At 34.3% G+C, this 18,686-nt stretch overlaps 1 protein-coding gene across 1 annotated transcript; it reads right to left on the bottom strand.

Annotated features, from left to right (window-relative positions):
- Window positions 1–3,812: 3,812 nt before the first annotated feature.
- LOC100414245 (UDP-glucuronosyltransferase 2B4) lies at window positions 3,813–18,562 on the bottom strand. Its single transcript, XM_002745784.7, has 6 exons — window positions 17,766–18,562; window positions 16,351–16,499; window positions 12,065–12,196; window positions 9,780–9,867; window positions 8,091–8,310; window positions 3,813–4,150 (listed from the first exon to the last, which is right to left on the bottom strand). The coding sequence occupies exons 1-6, from the start codon at window positions 18,550–18,552 to the stop codon at window positions 3,874–3,876; spliced, it is 1,653 nt and encodes a 550-aa protein (XP_002745830.2). The 5' UTR covers window positions 18,553–18,562; the 3' UTR covers window positions 3,813–3,873.
- Window positions 18,563–18,686: the final 124 nt, after the last annotated feature.

Raw genomic sequence — 18,686 nt, 5'->3', positions numbered from 1 at the left:
GATACCAAAACCCGGCAGAGACTCAACAAGAAAAGAAAACTTCAGGCCAATATCCATGATGAACATAGATGCAAAAATCTTCAATAAAATACTGGCAAGCCGATTGCAACAGCACATCAAAAAATTTATCCACCATTATCAAGTAGGATTCATCCCAGGGATGCAAGGCTGGTTCAACATACACAAGTCTATAAATGTAATTCACCACATAAACAGAACCAAAGACAAAAACCATATGATTATCTCAATAGATGCGGAGAAGGCCTTTGACAAAATTGAACAGCACTTTATGCTAGAAACTCTCAATAAACTAGGAATTGTGGAATGTATCTCAAAATAATAAAAGTTATTTACAACAAATCAACAGTCAATATCATACTGAAAGGGCAAAAACTGAAAGCATTCCCTTTGAAATCTTGCATTAGACAAGGATGCCCTCTCTCACCACTCCTATTCAATATAGTACTGGAGGGTCTAGCCAGAGCAATCAGGCAAGGAAAAGAAATAAAGGGTATTCAAATAGGAAAGGTGGAAGCCAAATTGTCTCTATTTGCAGACGTCATGATAGTATACCTAGAAGGCCCCATTGTCTCAGCCCATAATCTCCTGAAACTGATAAGGAACTTCAGCAAAGTATCAGGATACAAAATCAATGTGTAAAAATCACATGCATTCCTATACACCATAACAGACTTAAAGAGAGCCAAATCAAGAACGAACTGCCATTCACAACTGCTACAAAGAGAATAAAATACCTAGGATTACAACTAACAAGGAATGTAAAGGACATCTTCAAGGAGAGCTACAAACCACTGCTCAATGAAATAAGAGAGGACATAAACAGATGGAGAAACATACCATGTTCATGGTTAGGAAGAATAATATTGTGAAAATGGCCATACTGCCCAAAGTAATTTACAGATTCAACACTATCCCCATCAAGCTACCAATGACCTTCTTCACAGAACTGGAATAAAACACCATAAACTTCATAAGGAACCAAAAGAGAGCCCACAAAACCAAGTCAATTCTAAGCAAAAAGAGCACAGTGGGAGGCATCCTCTACTATAGTTTGAAGTCTACTACTGGACTTCAAACTATACTACAAAGCTACAGTAATTGAAACAGCATGGTACAGGTACCAAAACAGAGATACAGCACAATGGAACAGAACAGAGGCCTTGAAGGCAACATAACATATCTACAACCATACGATCTTTGATAAACCTGACAAAAACAAGCAATGGGGAAAGGATTCCCTGTTTAATAAACAGGGTTGGGAATACTGGCTAGCTATGTGCAGAAAGCAGAATCTAGACCCCTTCCATTACACCTTACACTAAAATTAACTCCAGATGGTTTAAAGACTTAAACATAAGACCTAACACCATAAAAACCCTAGAAGAAAACCTAGGCAAAACCATTCAGGATATAGGTGTAGGCAAAGACTTCATGACCAAAACACCAAAAGCATTGGCAACAAAAGCCAAAATAGACAAATGGGAACTAATCAAACTCCACTCCATGGCTTCTGCATGGCAAAACAGTCATTAGAATGGATCGGCAACCAACAGAATAAGAAAAAAATTTTGCAGTTTACCCATCTGACAAAGTTCTGATATCCAGAATTTACAAAGAGCTAAAACAGATTTACAAGAAAAAAAAAAACAAACAAGCCCCTTCAAAAGTGGGCAAAGGATATGAACAGACACTTTACAAAAGAAGACATACATGATGCTAACAAACATATGAAAAAATGCTCACCATCACTGGCCATTAGAGAAATGCAAATCAAAACTACATTGAGATACCATCTCACACCAGGTAGAATGGCAATCATTAAAAAATCTGGAGACAACAGATGCCGGAGAGGATGTGGAGAAATAGGAACACTTTTGCACTGTTGGTGGGAGTGTAAATTAGTTCAACCATTGTGGAAGACAGTGTGGCTATTCCTCAAGGCCTTAGACATAGAAATTCCATTTGACCCAGCAATCCCATTACTGGGTATATATCCAAAGGACTATAAATCATTCTACTATAAGGACACATGCACACGAATGTTCATTGCAGCACTGTTTACAATAGCAAAGACCTGGATCCAACTGAAACGCCCATCAATGATAGACTGGACAGGGAAAATGTGGCACATATACACCATGGACTATTATGCAGCAATAAAAAATGATGAGTTCGTGTCCTTTGTAGGGACATGAATGAACCTGGAGGCCATCATTCCTAGGAAACTGACACAAGAACAGAAAATGAAATACCGCATGTTCTCAGTCATAGGCGGGTGTTGATCAATGAGAACACATGGACACAAGGAGGGGAGCACTACACACTGGGGTCTATTGGGAGGAATAGGGGAGGGACAGCAAGGAAGAGGGAGTTGGGGAGAGATAGCATGGGGACAAATGCCAGATATAGGTGAAGGGGAGGAAGGCAGCAAATTACACTGCCACATGTGTACCTAGGCAACTATCTTGCATGTTCTTCTCATATACCCCAAAACCTAAAATGCAATAAAAAAATAAAAAAAAAAGAATAGGCGGCATAGGTGGCATATATCTATCTATCTATATATATATATGTATCACCTATGGATGGATAAAGAATAGGTGATATATGTGGAGATATATATACACACACATATATCACCTATTCTTAATGTATATTCCTATTCTCTCTCTCTCTCTCTCTCTCTCTATATATATATATATATATATCTTACCTATTCTTTATCCACCCATTATAATACACACACACACACACACACACACACACACACACACACACACTATGGAATACTACTCAGCCATAAAACAGAACAAAATCATGGTATTACAGAAACCTAGATGGAGTTGGAGACCATTATTCTAAGTGAAGTAATTCAGCAGCAGAAAACCAAACTATGTATGTTCTCACTTGTAAATGGGACCTAAGCCATTACGACTCAAAGGCATAAGAATGGTGGAACAGACTCTCGGAACTCAGAGGGAAGGGTAGGAGGGGAGTGAGGGATAAAACACTACACACTGGGTACAATATAGATTGCTCAAGTAATGGGTGCGCCAAAACCTCAAAAAGCACCACTAAAAAGCTCATCCATGTAATCAAAATACAACTGTCACCTAAAAAAAATTGAAATAATAAAAAAAGAGAATTAAATAAAACAGACGAATATTTTTAAATAACCGGGAAAATAGAATTGGCTCAAAAAACCAAACACATTGTAAAATTAGTTCATTTTGTAGTGGAGGGCAAGTAGGAGTTGTTATATTTCTAATTCCACATACTTTCCACTGGGCAATGACCTAAGCTCTAAAATGGGAAGCATTGTACCATACCTTTTAGGAAAAAATGTGATGCTAAAGCTGGATGCACAATAAAAGCCAACCAGCACCTCGAATATCAAGAGGAAGAGAGTTTTTATACCACTTAATTATTTAATAGTTTCCTCAGCAATAATTAAAACACAATTCTGCATGAAATGAATTAAAAGTATTTTCAGTATTTGCAAAACGGTATTGATACTGTCAGTGGACTTCTTAATGTTCTTGTTTCCATTACAATGTGTGAAATGTAGTTAAGCTCAATAATTTTTTTCATGTCAACCTGTGAATTAGAACAATAAATTTCAATATTAGCTCATATGGCTTTATATCATTTTAGTTTTCCCTAGTGTTTTCCTCCTGTTTTAGCACCTGTTAAACAGGTACTAAATCTCTGAAAAACAAATTTTGACTTGACACGTTAAGTTTTGAACGGTGTTTTGTCATAAGAAAGAACTCTTGTATCACAATCCCTTCTTTCTGTGATAAACTGGAGTCTCATTTATTAGGTGTCCCAGCTTACAGCCTCAGACATAAATTAATCTTTTTTTCCCTTCTCTTCTGTTCTAACAAACTTCCAGACACAAAACAGACATTTTGTGATGATGAATATCACAGCTGTCACACAGGCCAGCAGGAACCCAATCACATCCAAAGAGTGGTACTGGAACCAAATGAGGTCATGGGCTGCGACCCGAAGGTGTTTGGCTCCTTTGTGGCGCATGACAAACTCAATCCAGAAGACTGCCCGATCCAGGGGCTTCACTGGTTGATCATGGTGAATTCTTGATAATTTCATAGCATTCTCTTTATATCTGAATGATAAACATAACAATATCAACATTGAAAGTAAGTTAATTTGCCTGAGCATATCAAGTCCATGAAAGCTTTTTAAAGTGTCACATGATTCAAAGTTAATGTCATAGTATTGACATAGAACTTGCGTATTTTGAGTCATCATAGAAAGTTTGATGTTTAAACTGGAATTTCATCATTGACAAATATTTTTAAAGTAAAATTGGAAGATCAGGTAAGATGGTTAATTATTTGAGGCAGACAACAGATGAACAATTTTATTTTTTGTTTTTCAAATTTTTAGTTTTTCTGGATACATAGTAGGTATACATATTTATGGGGTATGTGAGATGCTTTGGTACAGGCTGCAATGTAAAATAATCACATCATGAGGAAAAGGCACCTATCCCTTAAGTATTTTCCTTTGTGTTATGAAAAATTCAATCACACTTCTTTAGTTCTCAGCAGGCATATAAAATCATGCTCAACATCTTGAGCCATTTTAAGTACTGAACAATATATAGTTAAAATACAATTTAATAATTACCATCTTCAGGTTTCTAAAGAGGAATTGTGCCATGTGGGTGAAATGCCTCATAGCCACTTGCTCTGCTTCTATTCCACTCTTTTGTGTCCTACTGTTTCCCACCCAGTAGCTGAATGATTTTCTTGAAATAAAAGTCAGATTATGACACTCCCCTGATTAAGACTTTTCTCGGCTTTTTATCATATTATGAATAAAATGCAACTCTGTTATTTGGTCCTCAGGACCCTGCATTATCAGATACTGGCAAGCTCTTTTCCATACACTTTTCCCATGCACACCAGATCTTCTAGGGACATTGGCCTTATATTTTTCTTTAAGCTCCCAAAGGTGTTTTCATCTTAGCACTTTAAGCATTTTGTCTTCTCTTCCCACTCTTGGAGTATTCTTTATTGCAACAACACAAGTCACACTTCTATCTCTTGAGAGGCAACCCTTTAAATGTCACCTCTAAGAGAGGCTTTTTCTGGCCACACTATGATAGAACCCCTAGAATTTCCTCTATTTTTTTGTGCTTATTTTGAAATTATTTGATGCCTAGAATTTTAAATGCATTACATGTCTTCTAAAATACACATCAACTACAAAATAAGTGAAATAAATATACATACACATAGCTCAAAAAGGCGTCATCATTTTGAACGTTATCTTGAAGTGAAGATACCCATTTACCTATTTCTCAGATCATGATAGAGGACATCAGAATCTACTTAGAAGAACTCTCTTTTCCTGGACCATTGTAGTCACTTACTTTTGTCCTCCAATTAAATATTAACCTGATTTTGAATGCCATATTTTAGCTTTGTTTGCTTGTATAATTAAATTATATAACAAATACTCATTTGTGTCTTCTTTTTTTTCTTTTCTTGATATGGAGCCTCACTCTGTCACCCAGGCTGAAGTGCAGTGGTGTAATCTCAGCTCACTGCAACCTCTGCATTCTGGGTTCAAACAATTCTCCTGCCTCTGCCTCCTGAGTAGCTGGGATTACAAGTGTGCACCACCATGCCCAGTTAAACTTCGTATTTTTAGTAGAGAAAAGGGTTCACCATTTTGGTCAGGCTGGTCTCAAACTCCTGACCTTGTGATCTGCCTGCCTTAGCCTCCCAAAGTGTCTTTTCTTAAAATGTAGCAGTTGTTGATTTAATTCTGTTGCTGTGTAGCATTTCATTAATTTATAATGCCACAGATTAGCTCTTCATTTTATGATCAGTGGATATTTGAGTTGCCAACAATTTTTGGAAACTATTATAATTTTGTATAAACATTCTTGTATATAGCAATAGATTTGTACATTTATACGTATCTGTTGGGTGTGAGTGTGGCATTACTGAGATAAAAGTGGAATTGCTGAGATAAAAGTGCATGCATAATTATGATTTACTTTTTTATTAAAATTTTTTTGTGTATTTAATATTCAAAATTTAAAGATGTTTTAATTATCATTTTTATAATTTCTCACATTCACTAAGGCTGGATCATCTTTTCTTTATGATATACATACTGAGTCTTGATTTATGACCCACCACATGTAAATTCAAATAACTATTAACTGTTCAGCGTGCTTTAGAATAATGTATCTTCTGGTTGATATACAAAATACTTATGTGTGTATTATGTGTGTGTGTGTGTGTTACATTACAATGTGGCAATTGTTAATTGTGTTCTTCAAATGTTTTATGTTCTTACTCATTATTTGGTTTTATTTTTCAAGTCTGTTTAGATTTAACAAAAGTATTTGTATATTCACATTTAAATCTCCCACCTTATATTTATTTTCTATTTTTTCAACCTGTTTTGTGTTTCTTTCACAATTATTTCCTGTAGTGTTTAAAGGTACTTTGATTATTCATTATCCTTCTATATTATTTGTGAAAAAGTATTTTTACAGTATTCCTTTAGGTGTAACCTTTCTTATATAAAAACATAATTAATAGTAGTTATAAATGCTGACTTGATAGTAGCTGGGTTGGGCAAGGCATTTTGCACATTGTTTTCTTTGGAGTATGAATAAATTTTACTTATTAAAAATATAATTTTCGTGCTCAAAGACCATCATCGAAAAAGTAAAAAATTACTTCACCAAGAATGAGATAAAATATTTAAAAATTATATATATGTGATATGGGATTGCATCTATAATGTATAAATAATTCTTACATAAAACTCAATAATAAAACAAGTTACAAAGTTTTAAAATGTTTCAAGGATTGAAATAGACATCTTTTAGAGAAGATATATGCATGGTCAGTAGCACATATAAAGATTCTCAACATCTCTGGGCATAATGAAAATACAATCCAAGGCAACAATGAGAGATCATTTCACACCCACCAAGGATGGTGTAATAAAAAGACAAATAATGTGGTGTTGGCAACAGTGTGAAGGAATTAGAACGCTCCTGTACTGATGGAGGTAATGACAAATGGAACAATCATTTGGAAAATAGTTTGGCAAATCTTCATTAACATATAGGTCCTATAGGGGCCAGGAATTCCACTTCTGGTATCTACCCAAAAGAAATGAAATCATGTCCATGCAAAAAAAAAAAAAAGTTCCTAATAACCACAATTGGAAACAAAGGGCTAATGAGCTAATAAAGAGACAAATAAAATAAGGCACATACATATTATAAAATATACTGCTGTAAAAATAAATGAAATATTAGTACACACAAAATAAATACAGCTAAAATCCATAAAAAAAACAACAAACATTATGCTAGGTGAAAGAAGTCTTTTATACAATATTATAAATTGTATGATTCAATTTATATGAATTATATAGAGTGAATAATCTATAGAAAAGGAAAGCAAATTGGTGTTGGTCTAGAGCTAAGGGGTCATGGAAAGTGACTTCTATGTTGTTACGATTTACTTAATGTGGTTTAAAATATTCTAAAATTATATAATGGTGATGGCTTCAAGATTGTAAGCATAAATACATTTGGATTTTATACTTTAAATAGGAGGGATTTATGTCATGGAAGTTAAATTTAATATGCCTGTTACAATAAAGTATACTATAATAATAAAAATAAATGTTTCAGTAAGAAAACATACATACTTTGAGACATTTTAGACATTGAATTAAAATATGTTATTATATTTCATCAAGTTTATCTTTCCTTTCTACTGTGGATTGATTCTGTCAAATTTATTTTAAAATGTCTTTTTATTATCTATATTACCTTAAAATTATTTTTGTGTTGTAAAGTATTTTAATAATTGGTTATTCATTAAATGTATGTGGTTCAGATACAGTTTTAAAATAACCACTCAAAAATAAAAGCAGATTTCAGATTGGTTGCATTGTTTCAATTCTTTCAAAATCAGTCTCTTATAAAAAAGATAAAAATCATGACAAGAGAACCTAACTATAAATACCACTTAGTTAAAAAAAAAAGTTATACTCACATAGGATCATTAATTACAGTCTTCAGTGCATTCAGCAAGTCTGTACTCGACATTGTATCGAAGTCCAATCTAACGGCTGCACCCTTGACCTTCATGTGAGCAATGTTATCAGGTTGATCGGCAAACATTGGAATGCCCACCATAGGTACTCCATGGTAGATAGCCTCGTAGATGCCGTTTGCACCACCATGAGTTATAAAAGCTTTAGTTTTTGGATGACCTAGGATTGAATGAATTTCAGCAAAATTATTCATAGGACTAAAATGAGAAATGCACAATGGAAGGCTCTGAAAGTGACAGTGTTTTCTGTATAACACACTGAACTAAATTGAAATTGAGCACCTACTTCTGCTGGAGACGTAAGTGAAGTTTATATGGTGTGTGCAACTTCATGCTAAAAAGATTACACCAAGTGAGGTGGCTCATGCCTGTAATTCCAGCACTTTGGAAGGCTGAGGTGGGCGGATCATGAGGTCCAGAGATCGAGACCACCCCTGGCCAACATGGTGAAATCCTGTCTCTACTAAAAATACAAAAATTAACTGGGCATGGTGGCGAGTGCCTGTAGTCCTAACTAATCAGGAGGCTGAGGCAGAAGAATCGCTTGGACCCAGGATGTGGAGGTTGCAGTGAGCGGAGATCATACCACTGCACTCCAGCCTGGCAACAGAGCAAGATCTGTCGCAAAAAAAAATAATAATAATAATAATACAAGATTACCAGTTGGACTAATGAAAAAGTGCAATTTAAAAAAGAGGAATAAAATGTGCCAAAAACATAAAGGAAGAAAAGGGATAGGGATGTAAGACTGTATAATTAATTAATTAATTTATTATTATTATTATTTTTTTTTATGGAGACAAAGTCTTGCTCTGTCACCCAGGCTGGAGTGCAGTGGTGCAGTCTCTGCTCACTGCAACCTCTCCCTCCAGGGTTCAAGCAATTCTCCTACCTCAGTCTCCTGAGTAGCTGGGACTACAGGTGCAACAGCACACCTGGCTACTTTTTTGTATTTTAGTGGAGAGGAGGTTTCACCATGTTGCCCAGACTGGTCTCAAACTCCTGATCTCAGGCAATCTGCCCACTTTTGCCTCCCAAAGTGCTAGGATTACAGGCATGAGCCACCATGCCCAGCCAAAATGCGTTCTTTTAAGTGCAGTCATGGAGTATGGCATGTGGGGTGTGCAAGGCAGCAGGCAGTGAGGTTATGTTGCTAGAATTGAGGAAGGACAGGTTGCACTGCATTATAAAATGTGTCCTCACTATATGATTAAGATTAGGGATTTAATCCTACAGAAAGTGCAGTGTCCCTGGTAATAGCAAAAGGTTATTTTTAGTGGCACTTGAAATATCCCTGAAGGAGAGGAAAGAACAGGTGTAAAGTTGGCAGAAATAGGAGAAAGGAAGACAACCCAGGAAGGGCCAGAAAAATTCTGTCAGAGGTAATAACACCTAAAATAAAGATACTCTGAATGTGATCATAAAGAATGTGAGTGCATATCACAAAATGCCAACAATTATAGTTTATTATTTTCTCCCTGGACTGAAAAATAAATATAAAGAAGTTTCAGTTTATTTTATTTTTAAGTTTTTCCATAAAAATGTTCAACCAGATTCTTTCATGATGAGCCATCAACATTCTAATGATCCGTTATGAATATATTAAGTATTTGTTCTCCAGAGACTTACCAAGAAGGTCATTCTGGGGTATCCACTTGTACAGCCGAGTATTATGTCCTAAGGTATCTGGTTTATTCCCATCAAATCTCCACAGAACCTGTTACATTAAAGAAAATATCTTATTCCATGAGTGGAACTCCAAAGTCATAGAATGTTAGCACTCTAAAGAGATTAACAATGAGAACAAGGGATGTTAAGTAACAAGAACTATTTATGCTGATGTAAATAAAATACTCACATTTCATTTTTAAAATTTTTATAATTAGGTGTATGGGGAAATCATGATTTTTCAATGAAAAGTTCAAGTATTAAAAAACTTGTTACACTTCTCAAAAGAAAACCTACGTGTGGCAAACCACAATATGAAAAAAAGTTTAACATCACCGATCAAAACCACAAAGAGATGCCATCTCACACCAGTCAGAATGGCCATTATTAAAAACTCAAAAAAATAACAGACGCCGGTGAGGTTGTATAGAAAAAGAAATGCTTATACTCTGTTGGAAGGAGTGTAAGTTAGTTCAACCATTGTGGAAGACAGCGTGGTGATTCCTCAAAAACCTAGAGGCAGAAATACCATTTGACCCAGCAATCCCATTACTGGGTACATGTCCAAAGGACTATAAATTAGAACATGCAAGCATATGTTCATACAGCATTATTCACCCTAGCAAAGACATGAAATCAACCTAAATACCCATTAATGATGGATTAGATAAAGAAAATGTGGCACATACACACCATGGAATATTATATAGCCATAAAAAGAACAAGATCATGTCATTTGCAGGAACATAAATGGAGCTGCAGGCCATTATCCTTAGCAAATGAATGCAGGAACAGAAATCCAAATACCACATGTCCACTTGTAAGTGGAAGCTAAAAGATAAGAACACATGAACGTATAGAGAGGAACAACATAAACTGGGGCTTATTGGAGGGTAGAGGTTGGGAGAAGAGAAGGATCAGGAAAAACGACTAATGGGTACTAGTCTTAATACCTATGTGATGAAACAGTCTGTACAACAAACAAACCCCCAAGACCTAAGTTTATCTATGTAACAAACCTCCACATGTATCCCTGCAATTAGAGTTAAAAAATAAAATTTAAATTTTAAAAATATTAAAAAATAATAATTACATGCATTAAAGATTTTATAGTCATAATTCTAGTGTGATAAAGCAATAACAATTTACTAATGACCTACATGATTATTTTGTTTTATGTATTTTGTATTATTTTTCATCTATCAATATAATATTAAATTTTTTTCAGTAATATGGGAAGTGATTCACATATATCTACTTGTCTGTAAGTTATTTTAATAGAGTATGATGTCCTTTGATTGAAAAAAATGCAAGTCTATAAAATAAGCTACTTGGAAGGAGTCAATTAATGCTGCAAAGGTAGCATGTATAACTTACTTGAAATTACAAATTATCAAGCACTACATCCAAGAAAAATTTCAAGTGACAATTTGCCTGGCTTCCTTTTGTTTGGCTCCTTACTATATTTCCAACTGCTGCCTCCATTGGGAGGAGTTGCTAATCTGATAGTTAGTGCAGAGTCCTCACACTTTATACTGCACAGGGTCCATCCTCGGAGCAGGATCCATCTCTACCCTTTCTCTTTCATCTTCCTGCTTCGGACATTGGCTGGGCCCAGCCCAGCAAGGTAGGTTGCTTTTTCTCTTTCTCTAAATCTACCTGGCTGGGTGGGTCCTCAGACTAGTTGTCAGTCAGCCTAGGCCGTCCTTTCTCTGATAGTACCCTGAGCATCACTTGAATAGGCCTAACCTAAAATGACCAGGTAGTAAACAAGGCTGGATAACATGGCAAGTCTAAACTGCATGACACATGTCAGACTTTTTGAAATACCTGCTATTACTGTGCTAGTGACATTGCTCACTAACATATAACTTTTTCTAACATCTGTAGTGTGTACAGCTCCCTCAGGAATCTTTAAACAAAAGGATCAAATGACGGGCAGAATTTGATGATAGCTCTTACTTGACCCTAATATCATGATAATACCAAAACTTTACCTACAACTCTTAATTTATTCCTGATCACAATATTAATACTAGTATCAATGAAAAACATCCCTTGTGCTATTTTAGATCTTGTGTGTGTGTGTATATATATATATATTTCATTTTGAACTAATATCTGAGATAATTAGTGTTTTCCAAGCAGCTGAATTTATAGGCAGGAAATTTCGATAATTGGATTCTTTACAAACTTTAGCAGCCTCTTTCAGTAATTTTCCACACTATTGAGACAATTTATCTAACCTTTTGTGGAACCTTGGCAAGGGCTGATGCAATTACATTGGCCCTTTCTTCAGTCATGTTGCTGATCATTGATCCCAGAGAAAACACCACAATACCATTTTCTCCAGAACTCTGTACAAAGTCTTCCATTTCCTGTGGAAAAAAAAGTGTTCTATCATAATAGAGTATCAGCACATGTGGAATAAATGGTTCAAAAACTAAAGAGAGAAAATGAAGTATTATCAGGAATTATTGGAGTAAAGGATGTTTTTTTAACTGACTCAATTACTCATATTTTTTGCAAGATGTGTATTATGAGATAGTTTGCCTCTGTTAAGGGTATCTGTGTAAATATATGTGTGTATGTATGTACACGTGTGCATGTGTGAAAGGGAGAAATGAAATAGTGCTATTACATCATATTTGGGGAGATAATATTAGAAAACATTATACCCAAATACTTCACTTGTAATATTGTAATTACTAACATAGGTTCTTGGAAAGTGGCACCACTTGTCTTTAATGCTATATTGTTGCTCTACTAAATAAGACATGTTTATTTTAGGCAGGTTTTCTATAGAATTATTTTAGTTTGAAGTCATTAGTGATTTACTTCCCTGACTATGAGTACTGAGGAACAGTTACTCACAGCTGGGATTATTTTATATCTACATTTATCTTACTCTAGAATCCTTTACACTTCACTTATAGTTTGTCAGAGTTTTCTAGGCTTTTTTCAAAAAAGAAAATAATAATAACTGTAAAAGGTGGTGGTTAAGAAACACTGGAGTCTGGTATTGTGGTCTGGAATTTCTATGAATTAATTCTAAGGTCTCATTCATAATACAGATTTGTATAGTATGTATAAGACAGAATTGGACAGTTATATAGTTGAACGATCATGTTTCATGTTACTGTTTAAGTGGAACAACTTTTCCCTGAAATTACACTGTTAAATTTATGCGCTATTTGTAACTGCATGTGAGGAACTCTCCTCATCACTTTGCTGTGTCTCAGGGGCAGCAGCACTTGCACCACAGTGAAGTGACTACCAGGCCTTTCTGCAGAAGAGATTTGGTCACCCTCTTGAGTAGCTTACTCCCACTACATAAAAATTATGGTGGAAGATGTACTTGGCTGAAATTTATTGAGAATCATTCTGACTTGTGCTCCTCAATCTACACCAATTTTTTTATTTAAATATTTTTAGATATAATCATTGGGGTAAAACTTTTTCTTAAGTGTTCTTTACAAAACAAAACAATTCCAAATGTTTACTTTACAGATCACATATGGATGAATATTTTTTTTAAAAAGATTTTTACTCTTAAGACATCAGTGTTAATGAAGTGAGAGTTATTGTGCTACTATTCCAGGTAATACATGGGATATCCAGGGATTTTGTGTGATTGCAATTACCTGTAGCCACATTAAATATAACTTTTCTTCAGTGTTTTGTCTCAGTGACTTGATGCCTAGAGCCTTCTTCATCCACCTAGTGTTAAAGTAATATAAACTCTGTTTACAGTCTCATTATTGATGTGGACTGGATGCTTCTCATTCTGTGACAACTTTAAAAAAATACACTATTTATGTAAGATATTTCTAAAAGTGTTAAAAGTTTTAAAACGAAAATAATTTTTTTCTAAAATATCTGTCTAGAGATGTTACCCTAGTAAACTCCATATGTTTTCATCATGGCTTTTGTTCTATTTTGATAGTTGAATGTAAACTTGTGACATTTATTTAGACAATTTTATTCTTATTGAATATACCTTTTCCTCCTACAAGAAATGTATCATCTTATAATATTTATGATTTTCTACCTCACTTTACTTGTATAGCTGACTGTAATTGAACATTTTATTGATAAAATTATTGTAATGCTATAGTATGCATCTAGTGTAAGTTTTTAATTATTCCTTCATTTAAGATGTTTGATTACTTCCAGTGTTTATTTTATGAATATTTTCCATAAATATTAAATATGTACATCATGATTCCTTTTTTACTATGGCATTTCATGTGAATATATTAGAAAACCAATGGCTATATGCATTTTTAACACTTGATACGTTTGCCAAGTGTCCTTGTCTCTTATAATATATATAAATTATCTGAGAATCTAATATTTAATTGACTAGAAAGCAACTTGGGTTTACAATTATTTTACATAATAAACAATTCGAGAATGGGTTTCCCAACCATAGACTGGCATTCAAAGCTTTCTGCAAGTTAATAACAACAGCTAGTTTTAGTAATTATTGCTCTTGAACTACTAGTCTTCCTTTTCCTTGTCCTTCTACACCTCTTACTCTCTTCCCCCTCCTACAGGCACTGTCACTTTCCCTTAATGCAAGTGATGAAATCTTTCAAGAGTAGGGTAGGATGGCACAGAATTTTCATTAGTCTTACCTCAGCTTTTGTCACTTTAGAAAGTTACCATATAGAGCCCATACAATTTGCATTCAACATAGATATTGAATTTTAACCATGGAATAAAATACCAGTTTCATGTTGCTGCTAATAAGGAGGTAGACAAAAATGATCTTGTAAGAGATTATATAATAATGCAATAAAGAATGCTTCCTTTCTACCTATTTCTTAGAAGTGTGACATCGATTTAAAATATATAAAGTTCTTATGTTCTTTCATAAAGAATATAAGGTTAAATGACGACAGAATTATTTCGTTATTGTAAATAAGGGCACTGTTCAGATATAAGTGGTAGAAATTATTTGCTATTTATTATACATACATTGCTCATTTTTTTTTTTGTGCTTCTTTGTTAGGCAGTTATGATGTCGAGACACAAGTTATCCCCGGAAGCATTACTGAGTTGCTCATCTTAAAGCATAAAACACCTGCTTTAATACGGTATGTTTATGCTAAGAGGTAAACCTCTGGAATCATAATGCAGAATGATTTAAATGCTTGAGTAAAATCAAGTGAACATTGGGTGTGGCTGCAAATATAGGATCACACATCTCTTTTGTTAAGGAATTATTTTCTTATAAGTTAGAATACTGGTGAAGATCTTTATCACTTATGGTTGAATTTTAGAATTTTAGCTTGCTCATCTTACTGTCAAAACTGATATGTCTTCTTTTAATCAAGTCCAAAGGGTATCTGTCCTACAGAAGGCAGGTGGGACTTTGTTAGAGAATGTAATCTTGAAATGCTGAATAATTAGTTTCTACTAAATGAGGAATGATATCTCAAGTGACTTACACATGTTAAGTAATTAGTAGTATTAGTAATAACAAAAATAACCACAATTGCAAAATTAATATTTCAGAATCAGTATAAGCCAGAGACATTTTAAGTGGTTTATTTGTATTAACTTTTCTCCATGCAACACAATATGAAGTTAGTAGCATTACTGTAAATGTAGGCATAATTATTTCTATCTGCTTCCTAATCCACTTTTCCATCATCTGCTACCTGAATTCACACAAAATTTCCCAAATGGTCAGCTCTTTCCAGTCTGGCCCTTCTGCAATTTAATCCATTGAACATCTTAGATTTTTAAAAATATAATACTGTCACATATTTTTTTTGCCTTAACTCTTTTTAGTAGTTCCTAAATGTGCTTAATAAATTTCAGCTTCTAAAGAGTATCTGGCTCTTATCTTGCCTGTCAGCATCATCTGATTCTTACTCAGTACCTCCCTTGCAAACTAAACTTTGAGTCTTAAGAACTGTCCTGACAACTTCACTTACTTTTCCTTCTGTGTTTTTCTCTTCCTCATTTTTTCACCTATTCCTGCATATTGTTCAGCTCTCATCTTAATTGTTAACATCAGTGACTCCAGGATACTTTCTAGTATCTACACTGGATGCTTTCTTAGCATCATTTTTTCCCTAGGGTTAATAGTTTTTACATAATTTTTATTACTTGCATATATTCTGTCTTTCAAAGTAGAATGTAAGGTGTGTTGGGACAGAAACTGTGTTCCACACACTTACCTGTTGTGTGTGCTAATCTGTTTATACATATTCTTTCAGTGAATGGCTAGTGCCTTCTTATATGTTGCATAATCAAAGCTTTAATTCACCAACTCTGTTTTCAAAGTCTCCTTAGTATCCCTCTTTAGCTGTAATAATGGTGATATTCACAAACTTGTGATTGTATCAACATGTATATGTACGTGAGTTTTTAATCAGTATCTGCTTTACCTTTCCCACTTCCCATCTTTGCCAGTGTAAGTCAAACACTCTGAATGAATGTAGAACCATTCATACTGAACATTCAAAGCAAACAAAACAAACAGTAATAGTTTACCTTAGGTAGGGGTTTAGTTTACCTTAGGTAGGGGTTTGGCAGGTTTGCAGTGGAGTCCTCCAACGAACTCAACATTTGGTAAGCATGGATGAGGAAATTGAAAATCCCAGTAGTTTCGAATAAGCCATATTTCAGCTTTTCCCATGATCTCAAATAAGGTAGTGGGTCTTCCTGATGGGGAAAAAAGAAAAGAAAATGTAGATGACACAAAATAGTTACACTAGGTAATTTTCGGAAGGAAGTTAGAATAATGTAGGCGAACTATTAGTGCTTTGAAAAAATATATACATATATAGGCATAATTTAATTTTTATGTATTATATATTTTTCCATGTGTATTTATAAGAAAGGCAAAGTGGTAAGAGAATCATGAGAGAAAACTACATTCTTTATATCACATCAATATATTCACAATCACAAACAAGCCATAGAGAATTAATCTCAGTTTTAGTTGGTAAACCTTCAATAGTACCAGATATACATAAAAACCACTCTTTGAGCCATGATTAATTAATTCTACCTATAAAAATAAATTTCTAAGGAAGAGTCTAATTTTCATAATTCATTAATTTAGTTCTTTCATCTTTGGTTCTTCAGATAAACTGTTGATTATTTTGAAATTACAGCTGAAATCCTTGTACCTACTACTACATTTGATTCATGCTAAGATCTTAATAATATTCATTTTTAAGTAAACATGTTTGCAAATAGTAGCCAGAAAACTTTGAGAAATTATTAAAATAGAAATTTGTGTTCCACCTTAATTTAGCTCATATTTTTAAATAGACATAATTACAAAAACTATACAGTTATAACTTAATGTTCACACTTCAACAAGATGATTGGCCTTAAAATAAATGGTTTCCCATCCTTTAGTGAAGGACTATAGAAACATTAGAAACTTCAAACTACTTGTAATTTGTTTTTTATTCTGAAATGAAGACATTTCTCTCAACTGTAGAGAAAATCTTCTGGTAACCTGGGTATATATTGTAATTACTAAACAAGGAGACTGGGGTGTACAAGAAAAAAACAACTTCTGTAATGATACATAGGTAGTTCTAGAAAAATGTGTAACTACTCAATCTACCAGTATGCATTCAGCAAGATGTTTCTTGATAGATTTGACTTTAAGATGAAACAAATGTATAATAAAACAGATGCGTGACTGATTACAGAAATCTAAGGTGCACTAATTTACAGATTTATGACTCACTGAAGTGTTCTGTATGAGTGATGTCCACAGGGTTTCACTGATCCGATAATTTATCTTTTCTATAGCCTCTGTGAGTGTGATAGATCATCTTATACTTTCATACGACAAATTCACTTACAAAAAAAAAACCCACTACCCTGACTTTATGGCTTTATACAGGTTTAGATTCAAAGGCGCAAGAATGTTAGATCTTCAAGCTACCAATTGAAAAAATTACTTACCTAGAACTTCACTGTAAAGCTGGTCCCACTTCTTCATATCAAATAGTTGGAACCAAAATCGAAAATAAAGCACATAGATCATATTTTTTGCCCTCTCCATGAAAGTCATTTGATCACTTAATTCTGACATAACAACAGGTGCATAGGAAGGAGGCAACAAAAATCCTCCACAATATTTTTCAAGTATATAGCCAGGAGAGGAGCGGAGACTGTACACAAAAGGGATCTTAAGAAGCTCTGCCAGCAGCTCACCACAGGGGGAAATGGCATCTGCAAGAACAACATCAAATCTTGACTCCTGTAGTTTTGTCATAAGTTTCTTATTTGAAACTACATCTTTACAAAACATTCTAATTGGGTCACCATATGCCCACAGCACTTCTTGTACTTTTGAAAAATATGACCAAAATGTATCTTTTGGAATTTCTGACCATCTCTCAACCAGATGAATAATGTTATCCACAAACTCAGTTTCAGCTAAAGATGTAGAAAAAACTTCAAATTTAAGAGCAGATGAGTTGTTTGAATCAAAAAGAAAAGAAGGTGAATAGGCCAATACAGTCACTTCATGACCTCTCTGAACAAGCTCATACAGGATAGTCTTCATATTCATCCAATGGCTGAATTCTGTGGGCCACACCAGCACCTTTCCACAACTCCCAGAACTAAAGTAACAGCTCAGCTGTATCAGCAGAAGAACGGAAGTCCATTTCATAGGCATCCTAATGCAATGCAATGCAATGCAATGCTTGTTTTCTAGTTGCTGCTCCTTTCTGTCATTTCTCATGGTTGTATGCAAAGATAAATCAGTCACAAAGTTAATATGTAACTTTTACACTTCAAAGTAAATACATTATATTAACAGTCTGAGCATGTGGATGAGAGGAGACAAAAGTAGATGATCTCTTACACAAGTGAGTT

Source organism: Callithrix jacchus, chromosome 3, assembly GCF_049354715.1.
Source record: "Callithrix jacchus isolate 240 chromosome 3, calJac240_pri, whole genome shotgun sequence".
Lineage (NCBI taxonomy): Eukaryota > Metazoa > Chordata > Mammalia > Primates > Cebidae > Callithrix > Callithrix jacchus.
Note: the sequence above shows the minus strand (reverse complement) of the source record. Positions and strands in the feature narration are given on the sequence as shown.